General features: G+C 40.5%; 1 protein-coding gene across 1 annotated transcript in view; it reads left to right on the top strand.

Moving 5' to 3' along the window:
• TMEM131 (transmembrane protein 131) overlaps positions 1 to 14935 on the top strand; it is a 94159-nt gene extending 79224 nt beyond the window's left edge. Inside the window, exons 32-41 of the mRNA XM_027718076.2 lie at positions 3105 to 3280; positions 4458 to 4585; positions 5926 to 6050; positions 6200 to 6358; positions 7100 to 7271; positions 7604 to 7725; positions 7830 to 7926; positions 8980 to 9077; positions 10404 to 10567; positions 13907 to 14935. Coding sequence (XP_027573877.1) covers positions 3105 to 3280; positions 4458 to 4585; positions 5926 to 6050; positions 6200 to 6358; positions 7100 to 7271; positions 7604 to 7725; positions 7830 to 7926; positions 8980 to 9077; positions 10404 to 10567; positions 13907 to 14203 — 1538 coding nt within the window. The 3' untranslated portion in view covers positions 14204 to 14935. The remainder of the gene's footprint in view (positions 1 to 3104; positions 3281 to 4457; positions 4586 to 5925; positions 6051 to 6199; positions 6359 to 7099; positions 7272 to 7603; positions 7726 to 7829; positions 7927 to 8979; positions 9078 to 10403; positions 10568 to 13906) is intronic.

Below are 14935 nucleotides of genomic sequence, written 5' to 3'. Positions count from 1 at the left end.
ATGCTTTTGGTTGCTACTCCTTTGCCTTTGAGTTAGCATCCATGCCTCCCACCTCCATGATTTATACTTGAGGCTCAGGGTTGAGGAAAGGAAAAGGAAGTTGTCCTAGTGTATTGTGAAAAGTGAGGCAGGGAGGAGGGGAAGAGAGAAAGATGGGTAAGCCCCTGTGGTACTGTTTGGGAATGGAATTCTTCATGTCCAGACTTGCAGTTGTAAAAAAATCCTTGATGTCAGGTGGTCAGCAAATTAACATATGGCACCTGTATCTATACATTACATTCATTTTTGCATGAGGTTAGAGTTGAGTTGGAACTGTTTATCCATTGTTTCAGTTGCCTAGAGTTTAAAATTAATATTGTACATTAGATATGTTTAGACTTCTGAAATTATACATCAGTTATTTCCTTCTTATGAACACTTTGTTAGAGTAGAACTTCTAATAATGATTTTTGTATGAGCAATTTCTGTTGTGTCTCAGAGTTATGTGATTATTTAATCTTAATGTGTTTATTTCTAAACATATTTTCACTTTTGCTACCAACACTGTTGTGCAGAAATGGTACTGATACTGTGTTGCTTAATTAGAGATCAAGTTAAGAAAATGAGTCATAGGAAGGCATATAAACACCACAGCATCTGTGTGATCATGGACCACCAAAGAGGAAAGCTTCACTCTGTTAAGTGATAATGAGCAGAAAGTTCTTAATTAGTTCAGAGTGGCTGTTACAATGCATTTGGACTTTCAAAGTGGTGGAGACTCTGAAATGATGAGATTGGGATCCTGCTGAAATATGCTACTTATGCTGTTTTGGTATATGTAGTTGGGGGAATTAAGAGAATTGCAACCAGTTTGTCAGGTACTCATTCCATAAAGGCTAAATGGATTTCCAGAAGGTGGTGTGACAGTAGGTAGATTTCATGGACAGTGTCTATGTTGGCAAACAGTGCAGTGCTGGAGCTCTGGAAAGCAAAGTGTCTGGCAGTAAGGATGCAGTGTCCTCATGGGGCACGTGTGAGCAGATGTGCAGTGGACTGATCCAGTCTGCGTACTGAATGCCTTAAAGAGCTAGGAGTGCTTCTGGAGCACATCTTCCATTTCTAGTTCAGCCTAAGAAGGAACCAGCTCTTGCACTCGAGTGTGATTTTGTGATGCAGCTGCACATGCCTTATGGGGACCACTGAGTTCAGTTTCAAAAGCATATTGCCAATCCAGATAATGTAGTGTACCCATTTCCATTTGCCCTCTCTAAAAATGTAAAACTGTAGAGGAAGTTCTATCTGGATCTATATACACACACTGATATTTGTCTTTAGGTAAGTAGTTAGAACTAGTCACAAACATTTGCAGAAGCACGAGCTTCTGGACTAAACTGTCTGTCATAAGATGCTGTGCAGGATTCCTTTTTTTATAGTCTATTTTTTCAGCTTCCTAATACTTGTGTGTTAGCTCACTGCTGCAGAGACTGCATTAGATTTTTGTTTAAAAGCTGCTTTGCATTATATTTTAATGTCATTATAACACTTTACATAGATTTTCTAATGATGAACACAACTGCTTAGCAGTCCTGAATTTAGACTGCATTTGAAGCAAATCTTGGAGCAAGGCTGCCTGAGGCACATCCAAAATACCCCCAATATACCAGAAGCAGACCTTTAGAAAATTTCCATAGAAAGATGTGCCTGTATTTATGCATCTGTTTGCATTCATGCTGAAAAGCATATTTGTAATTCCAGTACTTTTGTTTTCTTGATACAGCCGTTGATATTTATGTGTTAAAAAAACAAAGTTTAAGGGCACTGCTTCTTGATATGTATTTGGTTTGGTATTTGCCAAAATACTGGCAAATTTCTGGTCTGGTACTAACTTTACCATTTTGCCAGATGAAATATAACAGCTGTCATGGTGCTTCCAGTCTCAGTTCCAACTCGTGCTAGTACAAACCAAGAAGAGGCTGAATCCAGTTATTCAGCGCAGGTTAACTGAGGCTTGAGTGAGCTGCTAAGTCTGTCCAGGAGCCTGTATGCAGGCACTGTGTGGCTCATAAATGAGAATGCTTGTTCTAAAGGGCAGAGTATTAGAAAGATCCTATGAGTAAAGGCATATTACATCTAATAAAAGACATAAGAATGTTGTGAAAGCTTACATCCTCTAAGAGAACGGCAACAGGCAATGGTAAGCTGATGAAGACTCCACACACGCACATGCACAGTTGCTCTGTATTGATGCTTTTTTTTTTTGATGACTTTTTTATTCCTTGGGAGCCTAATCCTGCCTGTCTCGCAAGCCAGGACCTTTGGCTTGATTTTGAAGGCTCTTAAACCTCTGCATTTTGACCTTCTACTGTGCTGCACCTCAGTTAACCTGAAATGGCTGGAAAAGTAAGCATTATTTATTTGTATGCGTATTGCTTCAAGAAAATTGATCAGACGTCCCTTGGAGTGTTTAATGCTTTGTTTTCCCTGCTTTGAGATATAGTAACATTTTAATGTGTCAAGCTAAACTTTTTTACAGTCAACTTAGTCAGACGTCTTAGAATAGTCCAGTCTGAAAGAGGAGAAAGCATACTTGGGTGTAAGATTTTCAGGTTTGAGGTGTTTGGTTTTTTTAGCTCTTTGCTAGACAAATACTATTAGTGATTTTTCTCATTCACACTAGTCTTATTTCAAGTTATTTTGTGGTTTTTCTAAATGACAGACATGCTAATAGTTTCTGTTCTTCGTTTGTTCGGATGATAAAACTTGTGTCAACTTCTGAAGTTTATGTTTAAATATAATCTTACATGGTTAAACTGTCAAATTGAATTCTATGTTGTTTAAAAGCAATCCCAGGAACAGAGCAGAGAAGAATAATAGGGAGCCAAGTGCCCACATCCACAGAGAGACACTGAGGGTACAGCTCAAGGAGCATAACTGAGATGGTGGAGAACGGAGTTCTTCAAGTCTAATGCTTTTGCTCACAGTGAAGGGGCAGTTAAGTGGTTGGTGTGTCCTAATAGGCAACACATTTCAGAGGCTTAATCATGTGGGTTAGCCTCTGAAATGAAGGGAACTAGCCCGTCTCTGAGTACTGCTGTTGAGAATCTGAAGCATCCATATCTTCCTAGGAAAAGGGAAAACAATTCAGCGCAAGGCTAAGCCACAGAAAAAACGGGAAGAAAAGGACAGAAGAGGGAAAGGAAAGCAACAAGAGGATGAGCTGAAGGATTCCTTGGCAGATGATGACAGTTCTTCAACCACAACAGAAACCTCAAACCCAGATACGGAACCACTGCTCAAAGAGGTACAGCACTGCTCAGAAAAGGAGGCCTTAGTGTAGCTGGTGTGTCACCTGTTGAAGTAGGAACACAGTCTCTTCCGCCACGCCACCCTCAGCTTTCATATAATACCCTAACAAAGGAAAAACATTAATTAAAAAACATCTTTCCCGATCCTTGCCTTCATTTCTCTATCAAATTTGCTCCTCTATGAGTGCAAACATTCTTGAATCATGTAGTCACAGGACTGAAAATGCCTGGGTGACTGTGGCTTGAATAAGCCACCAGCTGCCAGCAGCATTGTGGGAATTGTTTCTCGGTACCCTCCTGGCCTATTCTATTTGCGGAATAAAATGCCACAGTATGGAGACTAATTTCACTCCATAATTAAGGTGTATGCTAAATCCATGTCTTTTGTCAATTACAAAGGGTCAGATCAATGGTAGTAACTTGTCAGTAAGTAGCTAACTTAATTACCTCATACAATACCCCTACCTTTATTTGACTCATTTGGCTCACTTGCTTCTAGGTAATAAACTAAATCCCCAGTTTGTGTAGTGGGACTAAACAGAGCAGAGGTAATTGCGAAAGGAAGAAAACAAAGCCTAAATTGACATCCTAAATTTGAACTTTGGAAAAGACTGGGGGGGAAAAAAAAAGGAAATCCATGTGATATATTTTAAAGGTTATGATTTAGTAAGTTGTCACTTGAAAATCACCACTGATTTTTTTTCAAGATGGCTATTTGAGAGTATACGTGTATTTAGAGAAAGTATTAGAAGTACGGTTAAAGGAAATAATAAATTGAATGGTAAAGTGTCTCATATTCTTTGCTTTGTTGAAGAGTCTGTTTTAGGTGGCCTGGACTGCGTTACAGCAGATGCAGTAAACGTCTCAGTACAGAGCTAGCATGTTATTAAGTAGACTCAGAGGCCGTGGCTGGAGGAGCTGTGTATTTGCAAACACCAGATCTGCTTGAAGCACATTAATTTGCTATTTCGATTTCTACTTCTCCAAATAGGAAAAAATAGATACCACATTTTATAGGTAAACTCACTAAGTAATAAAAAGAGAACTTCAGTGCTACAAAAATGCTCATGTTTTCCAATAGCATTCTTTCCTCAGTCCTGTTTATACTATGTTTGTTGTGATGCAAGAAGAACTTTGCTTTTAATTAATATTAATATGTTATGTCTTTTATAGGAACCTGAAAAACAAAAGGGAAAAGTTATAGCAGAAAAACCTGAAAGTGAAATAGTCCCAGTAAAACAGAAAACTAAAAAAGTGCTTACAGGTATCAAGAAAGAAATCCCTGTAGATGTGAAAACCAGGTAAGCATAATAAAGACTTTTTTAGTAGGGAAAGTATTGTGCTTGAAGGGAAGATGTATTGATAAAAATCTCTGTATTTGACTGTTGTGGCTGCCAGTTTGGCAAATGCCAACAGCAGGTACCTTTAAGCAGTTTCTTCTTCCTTCCTTGATATCAGGGAATATCTGAAGCTTGTAAATAATAAATTAGTTAAAGGGGCATATAGCACATAAGTGAAAGCTAAATCCAGACATGAAAATCAGGCAAAGCAATGTTAAGATTTTTATAATAGGCGTTGCATACACGAAGTGGGGTTAATGTTTCTAGTGGTAGCACAGTGAGGCAGCGCCAACAGGAGTGCCTTTAGTTGCCATTGGTGAAACTGCAGCCATGCAGTTTTCATTTTCATATCACGGAGTAAGGTCAGAGTCTTGGATATGTTATGAAAGGAGGCTGCTGCTGCTGTCCCGTAGTGTCAGGTGGTTGATTGCAGAGGATAGAAATGGGGAAAATGAAGAATCTTAGTCCTACTATAACTAATTCATTCCAAAGTATTATTCTGAAACCAGGTCGCTATCCAAGTGCCACAAAAGTAAACTTTACTGAACTGAGGTGTAGTATATTGGCTATGTTTTCCCTGTTGCTGTATTTAATAGTAGACTGAGTTCAGTACTTAGAAGAAATTAATTTTTTTCAAAATATTTCTCAAAACCTTGCCTGGTAAAGTCTCCTTCTTATTTATTCTTATCATTATGTACTTTCCTTTATCATATAACTCAGAAGTTTGTTACATGTGACAGTTTTCAAAGCCCACAATGAGAGCTGATTTGGAATCCTTCTACAAGAAGGATCCTTCTACTAGAAAGTGTGAGAGATGGAATCAAATACCTACAGAAAAAGAACAGCATACAGCCAGATGAATTTGGTGGTGCATTTGAATAATTTTATATCATTGACTAAAAAACAGTCCTGTACATTTAGGGCAATAGCATATTAGGAGCACATGATCTTAACAGGGTTGTGTGGGGGCAGAGTAGAAAAAGGGTAGTTGCTATCTCTTGTTGCCTCTCTATAGTCAAACAGGTTTTGTAATCCTGGAGCTCCAGGATGAAAGCTGCTCCTGGAAGGTGAGTGAGTCCTAATACAAATGTGGAGCAGTGTGGGTAGAAAATGAGCTAGGGCTATGAAGGGTGGAGTTGCATATAGGAGAAAAACATAATTCTGCTTATTCATAAGAAAGCCACAAGAGACCACTGTTTTGTTAGAAAGCATGTATGGCCCATATGTATAATGTGTATGTATGTATGTGTATAAAGTCCTTTTCAGCACTTCAAAATAAATGAATTTCTGTTTTCATTTAGTCCCTTGGAATTGTCTTATACTCCCTCACTGGAAAACAAGCAGCGCAAACCCTTTCCATCCAAGATCTCTACACAGCACCTTTTGACGAGTGGGTCTAAATCAAGAAACCTCCCCAAAACAAGAGGTAGTGTGAGGCTGTTTTTTATAAATACATCAAGACTTTTATTTGGTTGTTTGTAACCCCTCTTGAGTGCTTAATTCTAAGTCTGGTGTGCGAAGAAAGCTGTTCAGTTTATTATCCATACACTTGCTTTTCTTCTTTTGTTTTAACAGGTCCAAGCAGTAAATTAATGGAGAGCAGACCATCAGTATTAGCCAAATTTCTCCCCAGTGGTTCTGGGCCAGAACTAGGAAACACAAGCAGCTCAGAAGGGGAAAAGGATTCTCCACCACCAGAGTGGGACTCTGTGCCTCTCCACAAAGCTGGCAGCTGTAAGTAATCATTAGACAATGGCAGAATGAGTCTTCTGCAATTAATATCTGTAGATAGAAACCTGTTTCCTTTTCACTGCATAGCTATGCTGTGTTTTTCTGCTGTAGACCCCTTATTGATAGCATCTGATTTGATTTGGGAGGTTTGAAAATGGTGCGGGCAGAACATGGACCATTCTACAGTTCTTCAGTGATAAACAGGATTTAGAAGCTGCTGGAGTAATTGAGGAAATGAGAATTACTGCTCAAAAAATATGCATTTTCTACAGCAGATGGGGTTTTGGTTGGTCAAGTCTGCTGCAGCCAAAGTTGAAACTAATTAGATGATTTGTCCTTGAGAGGGAACACTGAGAACACTTTAATGCAGTGGTTGGCAGGGGACACTCTTACAAGCATTTTCGTTGCGTTATATGTTCCCTTGTGTGGGAACCAAATCACCTTCCTCTTGGTTGCTTGTGTGAACTTAAATCATCCCTCTCCACAGCACTCACTTGGAAAGATTCCTTCTTCTGTACAGATCTGTTTGTCTTGGCACTTTTGTTGCAATACAGTCTCTCTGAAAATAGATGGTAAACCTGAATAACCAGAGGTGAACATAGAGAAGAAACTGCTGCTTCCATCACTGGGAGCAAACAACCTTTGTCATAATTCCTCCATTTGAACAGAAAGGATAGCAGAAGTTTGAGAAGCCTTTGTTGTAATATAAATACTATGAAAGATGTTTTGTGTTTCTCTCTATAGCTACAGACAACCTTTATAAGCTCTCTCTACAAACCCTGAATGCAGATGCTTTCCTGAAACAGCGACAGCCCTCACCGACACCTGCCTCTCCATCTCCTCCTCCTCCCACATCATTTGCTTTTGGGCCACTAGGAGGCACTTACAGCAGCATTGTGAACAGCAGCTGCAGCAAGTGAGTCCAGATCGGTGCCTCCTACTGATTTCACAGACACTGAGCAGTTGTGGAACCTGCCTGTTTCACAGGGTGCATCTTCCTTTTCTCAGACCTGTTTCCTCTTCCTGTGGAAACTGCTTTTTTGCAGATACACCACTGTGCATATCTTGCCACACTATTTATATTTTTCTGGTGTTTCTTACAACTTGGTAGATTGGAAAAAGGTGCAATTACAGGAACTGTTGAGCTGTTGTGAAAGTTTTCGTAAATTCTAGCTTAAATTGCTGGGTTTTTTATCAAACTGCTGAAGTCCAGAACTTTACTCTTTTTTTTTTTTTTCTTCTTTTTAGTGAAACGAAAAGCAAGCAGCCTAATGGTACCAAACATAAGCTGTCCAAGGCAGCTTCTCTTCCAGGCAGGAATGGTAACCCCACTTTTGCTGCTGTAGCTGCAGGTTATGACAAGAGCCCAGGTACAGAACCAGTCTGGAGTTGTAAATATTTCTGAATATTTCCTGAATGTTCTGTTATTTTGCTAGGGTTTATTTACTCATTTTTTACATACATATTCTTGCAGGTGGCAGTGGTTTACCAAAGGCTTCTCCAAGCAAGATGGATGTTTCCAGCAATATCAGCATTTCCCACACAGTTGTTGACAGTGATGGCTCTGACAGGTAATTTTTATATTCTCTAGGCAAATACCTGAGCATCTAGAAAAGAAGATTGTGAGCTATTAATGGCATTTTGAAGGGAGTGACAGAATTCATTCTGGTTACTTTTTTTATGCTATTTTTTAAAGCCTGAGCACAGCATCTCTCACCTTGCGTAAAAGTTTAGAAATTGCAAGTGACTCAAAACTAGAAAGAAGGATGTTCTGCATGTGATAGGAACTTCCCCTTACACAATCTTGTGTTCTCAGGCATTTGAACAATGAGAAATCAGCTTGGCTCTCTCAGTACTGAGGAGTGTGTACCAAGGTCTCTTGAAATAGTTCACAGGCAGAATATCTTGCTGTACAGCAATACCTTTCACTCCCAATTTTAACACCAAGATCAGAACTATCAGTGGGCTTTGTGTTCTGAGTAGGAGTAGAATACAGCTACACTCAGTCACGTTCCCCAAGGCACGTGTATTTTCTGGCATATTTTGGCAGTGAATCCTGATCTCGCTTGTAAAAAACAGTGTCTGGTAACCTTTGTGGAATAGGTAAGAGACTTGAATTCAAGCTTCAATATGCAAAGGAGTTGTTTTTCTGAGTGAAGTAGGGTGGGGAAGAGGGGGTGTTTGTTTTTGTGAATGTTTCTCACTGGTTCCAGTTAACTCATGTTAGTTTCAAGAAGCTTGCCCACAAGCCAGAGCATGAGCATTTGTATCCCTTCTGAGTGGCTCTAATTTTTACCTGCTTGCCAAAAAAACTGCACTATGGCTTGGACCCTGTGAGTTTGCTGAAAAACTGTTCAAAAGAGCTGCTCTCAAGTTTGTGTTTATGCTCAATCTACAGATTAAAGAGCACTGTGTCTGTATTACTGTTGGTATTTCACTGAGATCCCTTATGAAACAAAAATAAGCTGATTTCATAACTCTCAATCACCATTAAATACATATATGGTTAAGTATATACACACACTTGTACATATACATTTGTACATAAATCAGTAACTTAATGTTGTCAATAGTACTGTGTTAATAAGTTGTGTATTGCTTTCCTGTTACTCCATAATATGTAGTTCGGGTTTGTGGAGTCCTATCAGCAATCCCAGCAGTCCCGATTTCACACCTCTCAACTCATTCTCTGCATTCGGACATTCTTTTAATTTAACTGGAGGTGAGTTTTCCTTTTCAGATATTGTTCCATATTCAAATACAGGTAAAGAAATGGTGTATCTCCATTGCATAGTCTTAAGTGCAGACAGCATTCCCATCCTCACACCTAAAAGGGGAAGGCTGTGTAGGAAAGTGTGTTAAGAATTTGGTGATATATTCTGTGTTTCAGTCCAGAGAAAGTGTTAGTGGAAATTCTTTGAGTGTTTGATGGCCTGGAAATGCTTGGTTTTGGAATTTCTGATATTTGAATTTTTTTCTTAGTCTTTTCCCCTCCCTCCACCCCTCCTCCAAAGCTTTACTGTAGGTCTCACAAGAGTGCCAGTAGGCCTGTGGTTTCCTGAGCATAAAGACCTGCATAAAACCATTGCTCTGTAAGTGAGGCAATGGCCCCAGATGACCTGCTGCTTTCCTCTTGTGTTTTCCTCCAGTATTTGTATAGCTGTACAATGAACTGATGCATACTAAGCCCAGCAATCAATTCCTATATTTAAATATTTAGGTAAACCTTTAGTAAATGACATGGAGATGGGCAGGCGGGCTATACTGCAGAGCATGGATGCTCTGTGTACTTGGGAAGATTTCCATACGGTATTTGGGGATGCATGGTGTGTTTTAAGGCAGCTGCAAAAGATGATAAGCAAAGCAAACTGTGGCATCTGCAAAATGGATAGTGTGTCGACTGGAAAATGCTATCTACCAAAAAAGTTGTATGCCTGCTGAAAAATGCAAACAATGGCAGATGCTGCTGCTGTGGAGTTTTTTCATCTTCATCAGCAACCCTTGGCACCAGTGACTCTGAGGGACACCAGTAAGAGCCTGGGACCAGTTCCATGTGCAGGGAAGAGGCGAGCTGGGACTGCTGGTGCTGCCCTCTCCTTTTCATAGCAGAGATGGGGATGGGGCACCAGTGTTGCCTCCTACCAGGAGTCACCTGGGAAGGGAGTGCTGTGAGGCCAACGAATGCTGCCACTACTAGAGGCTCCTTCAGCCCAGTCACCTGCTCCACCTGTAGTTATCTTGTTACCAGGAACTGCTAGGACTCTCAGTATTGCTGCATCCACAGTTGAGTGTGTCCACAATCCCTTAGGCTTGTACTGAATTATACACAGCAAGTGTTTAACCCTTTTTCCACCATAACCGTGACTAACTTTGTAGCCACTGTCTGATGTCAGCCAGGTGACATGAGATCTGTATTACTGTGTGACCTCTTCTAATCTCACTGCAGCAGGACCTGCAAGAAAAGTATGAGGAATGACTGTGAAGAGTGTGTTACTCTTGGAAAAAGACTAAGAGTAATGTACTCAGTTTTATTTCATTTTATTTTTAGAGGTTTTTAGCAAACTTGGTTTAGCTCGATCTGCGTATGGGCAGGATGTTCAGAGAAACTGGAGTGAATTCAATAATGTTCCATCATCCATCTGGGATCCTTCAGCTACAGACTCTGTACCCTCCTGGCCAACAAGCTCGAGTTCCCCAACTCATACGACTGCAGTAAGTATTCAGTCCAAATACGGTGTTTTATTACTGTTACCAACTTGTTCTGTATCTCCATCTAATTTAATTCAGAGGATTTGGGGGTGAAAAAAATTAACTGAAGAATAAAGGAAGAGGGGATTTACACATACTCATCTTTGTGTAGTTAAGTTGATATGGCTGTCGGACAAAGTCTGCCTGCTTGCAGATGATGAATCCATGTACACTGGATATTTATATTCACATAAAAATACTTCTTACGAGAGCGTCTTGCAGCACTTAAAGTGTATTCCATTTCAGGATTTTAGAAAGAGGTGTTCTGCTCCTGTGCAGCGTCTGGGCACTGGCTCAGTCACTTCTAGTTTGAGGGACAGTTGCAAATTAACCAATATGATAACTTTCAGACTTTGATTCTGCTTTCTGAATCCAGCATTGCACCTGCTTGTAAATTAACAAAATGTCCCCAAAAAGCTTATCTAAAAGACCTTAAATATATTCTTTTCAGCTTAGAAAAAACACTAAAGGACTGAGCATAAAGTGAAGTCTTTAAACTGACTACTAATTTTGATGGAAATCTTGAGTATAGAAAAAGAAGAAAAAACCCCACCTTTTACAGGTTGTAGCACTACACTGTCATCCTTGTGCCATCCTTCTGTCAGACTAAAACTAAGACTGCAACAGCTGCCTCCACTGCCAGCAGAAATCATTCTTCATGTTGACTTCTGAAAATGTTTTTGTAGTGAGTAATAGGCAGTGTTTACTTCACCTGGGAGCAGTTCAGATGGAGTGGGGGAGGGTGGGGGGGCAGGGGAAGCCGAAGAAGGTCACACAGCTTCTTATATACACAGACTCACTGATCCTGCCCTTGTCATGTGGTTACACTGGAGCTGGAACCTCTCTAAAACTATGTAAGGAGAGTTTTTTGCTTTTTGGTCACATGGAGGGCAGGTTTCATCAGCATTTGATGGAAGGAGGGCTTGAGGACAACCGGAACAAGCTCTCTAGCTCCTAACTCCTATTTCCTGTCTGCTTCTGAAAAATATTTAGAAGTGTGCTTCAGGAAACATTGAGACAGAAGCCAAGACAAATGGTATAGAAGAATTGTCAGTTACTCCCTTTAAATTCTTTGATTTAGGGAGGAGACATTTTAGGAGCTTATTCAAGGAGAAGGTCACTTAATAAACAAGAAGCAGCAAACTGACTGAAACATTCAAAACCTTTCTAATAACAGTGATTTTTTTCAAATGCTTATGGCAAGCCAGAACGGGAAAGCTTGGCTTTTCCTATTACTGGGCCTCCTTGCTCTAAGTGCTCAATAAGAGAGCAGGTACCAGGCCAGGGCCCTGCCCTTTCCTCTGTTCTGGCACAAGAGTCAAAGCCATTGTTGCAAACAGCACTTAGACAGTGGCTGTTGTGTTACCCTCTTTTCTAGGAAGGTTTCAGGGGAGTTGATTTTGATTGTTTTCCTTCCTTATTCTAACTCCTGCTTTCCCCTTTTCTGCACAACTGTGCTTCTATACTAAATAGCATTTGACTTCTGGGTCCTGTCTCCCCTCAGCCTTGGCTGCATTGCTGGTACTTTTATCCAAGTTTCTTTCTAAGCACATTCCCCTACTCCCCTTTTCTCCGTTTCCCCATGTGTAGTTCTGCCTGCCAACCACTTTTTACCTTCCTCTACCAGCCTTCAAAGGGCATATCAGGCACCCTTCTGCTTCTTTCCTGGTTGCTTCTGATTTATTTCCCATAATAGGGTGGACCTTTAGTGTGTTAGGGTTGGTGCCTGTGCAGCAGAGTAAGTGTTTCCTGCTGTAGGCTTAGTAGCCTAATGCTTGTATAGCTTAAATATAACCATTTATTTGCGTGACAGTAATACACTGTCACCCTGATTTGGCTCAGTTTCTCAGTGACATCAGAGAGTCCTAATGACATTGGCTGGGTTAACCCCCGAGTAATGCTCAAAGCTCCTGTCCAGCCCTTGGTAGCAAATTCTGTGAGGACACTTTGATATTGTGTTAGCGTCCAACCCATATCAGGTATGATTAGATTGAGCCTATCTTCTTCATTCCAGGGGAGAGAATAAAAACCTGAAATGAAGAAATTTTCAGAGTCTACCTTGTTTTCTTTCCTAAAGAGATTTTAATTTAAATCTCCAGATGCAGAGAACACTGATACTGGTTAACCTTTAGTGTGTGTTTTCTAGAGGTGGAGATCTTGGGAAGGGGTGCCCTATCTCTCCACCTAGTGAATCCAAACATAAGGATGTTTGTACCTTAACAGCAGTTACTGAACAAGTCCACTGCCTTTGGGATGTATCAAGTTTATTGTATATTTGCAAATTGAATTTACAGCATATGTACATTAAATCTGTTGACACTGAGATATGTGGTGTGCTAAGCGTACGTGTGGCAGGTTCTCTGCTAATATTAGCATGAAAGTTATGCTAGCCTTTCCCATCTCCGTCTTTGGCTGCTTCTGGGTATCACTTTCCCCCACACCACGGGTTAGGTTCCTCTACTTGTTGCTTGCTACTGTTTGGCCTTTAATAAAGCAGTTGACAGAACCTGGGCCTTGTTCGTTCCTGCATGTATTCTCTAGGCCTTCTGTACCTGTCCTATGCATCCCAAATGCATTTGTGACATGATGCAGCACACCTGCATCTGCACCGTGACCACATCAGAGGCTTACAAGTGTCTTGAGCCAGGACAAACTTACTGGAACTCGGTGATAAATGGCTAGGTCTCCTATCCCCTCTCCCCTCATCTGGAAAAGTTTTGGATGGGGGGAGAAAGTATATACTGGGAATATGGGGGAGGTACAGTGGGGCTGAACACAGGTAGGTTCATCCAAAACAGAAATGTCTGAATACAGGGAGATAAGTTTGCAAACAGCTGGAAAAGAAAAAAAAAAAAATCATAAAAGGACTTTGCTGTTACCTTCCATTGCAACTTGAATTTGTTGGTTTTTCAAGACTTGCACCATGTTTATCTACCTCATTCTAACTAGGTTGTTTAAGCTTGAGTGTTCTGGCCCTTGTGTGTTTAAAGCTTGAATACTCATAGTGCTTAAATTAGCAATGGTATGGGGATGTAAAAGTTCAAATGAAAACAACCTAAAAGCCTATGATGTGATTGCACTCTGCAGGGAAGCTCCCAAATGTGTTCAGTTACATCGTAGTGCGGTTCCTGTGGGAAAGCTCTCCTAAAGGGAGTTCCCTCCATGTTGCAGGGAAGACAGGAGGGGTTCCAGAGCAGGCTTGCTGCTGCTGCTGCTCAGATACTTTTCTTTCAGGGGGGCTGTAAACAAGGTGAAAATAGAGGTTACCAAACTGCTGCTTACCTGGCTCTGTCTTTACTGCAGTCAATCCTTGGCAACCCCAGTGGCCTGTGGTCCACCACTCCGTTCAGCAGTTCCATTTGGTCAAGTAACCTCAACAGTGGCCTTCCTTTCACCACTCCAACAAACGCGTTGTCAGGCATCGATCTCATGGGTAGTGAAAACTCCTCTGCTGCTCCTCCGCCACCTGCTGCTGCCACCGTTGCCAATCCTGCTGAAGACATGGGACAGACCTACAATCCTTGGAGAATTTGGAGCCCAACGATTGGAAGAAGAAGTTCAGATCCTTGGTCTAATTCACACTATCCTCATGAAAACTAAAGTTAAGTAAAAGGAAAGAACTCTTATACAGGTCACGATACAATTCTGAATGCAAATTTTTGAAACATCATTTTCAGGCCGTTGCTGGTCATTGCTTCCCCCCCCACACTCCCCCTGTCAGTCATGCTTTCATCATTTGCTCCTTTCCAAAGTCTGTCCTGCAATATGGTAGTGTGAGATTGCAGATAAGCTTGAAAAAGTCTGGGTGTGGTCACAAATCCCAACTACAGCTGAAACCTGTAAATATGAACAGTTTCACTGGTTTCATATTTTACCATCCGCCATCTTTAGGAAACAATTTGAACTATAAAATGGTCCTGGCATGCAATACTTTTATGAAAAGTACTGGTTTGGTTTTTTAAATTTTTTCCAGTGTTATCCTCCAAGTTCTAATTTAAAATCAAAAAGCACTTTGTGCTAAAATGCAGAGTATTTTTTTAAAATAAGGCTTTGTTAACACAGGTTGTAAGAATGTAAAAAGGAAAAAAAATCAACAAAAAATACCAACAAATCCAACACAAAACCTTAAGAGCAAAGTGGCTGAATGTAAGAGCATTCTGTTGAGACTGTAATACACTTTGTGCTGTTTGTACATTTGTAAACCTGAATGCATTTTTAAGTTGAACTGAAATGCACACAGCCAAGACTTGTGGAAGAAACAAGATACCCTGTGCATTTCTTACAGATACAACTTTGGGTTGTACTTTAAAATAAATACCGCTTTTTTCAAGA

The sequence above is a fragment of the Pipra filicauda genome, unplaced genomic scaffold (assembly GCF_003945595.2).
Source record: "Pipra filicauda isolate LSUMZ 115617 unplaced genomic scaffold, ASM394559v2 scaffold83_size3615187_pilon, whole genome shotgun sequence".
Classification (NCBI taxonomy): Eukaryota; Metazoa; Chordata; class Aves; order Passeriformes; family Pipridae; genus Pipra; species Pipra filicauda.
This window is presented reverse-complemented; position numbering and strand designations above follow the sequence as displayed.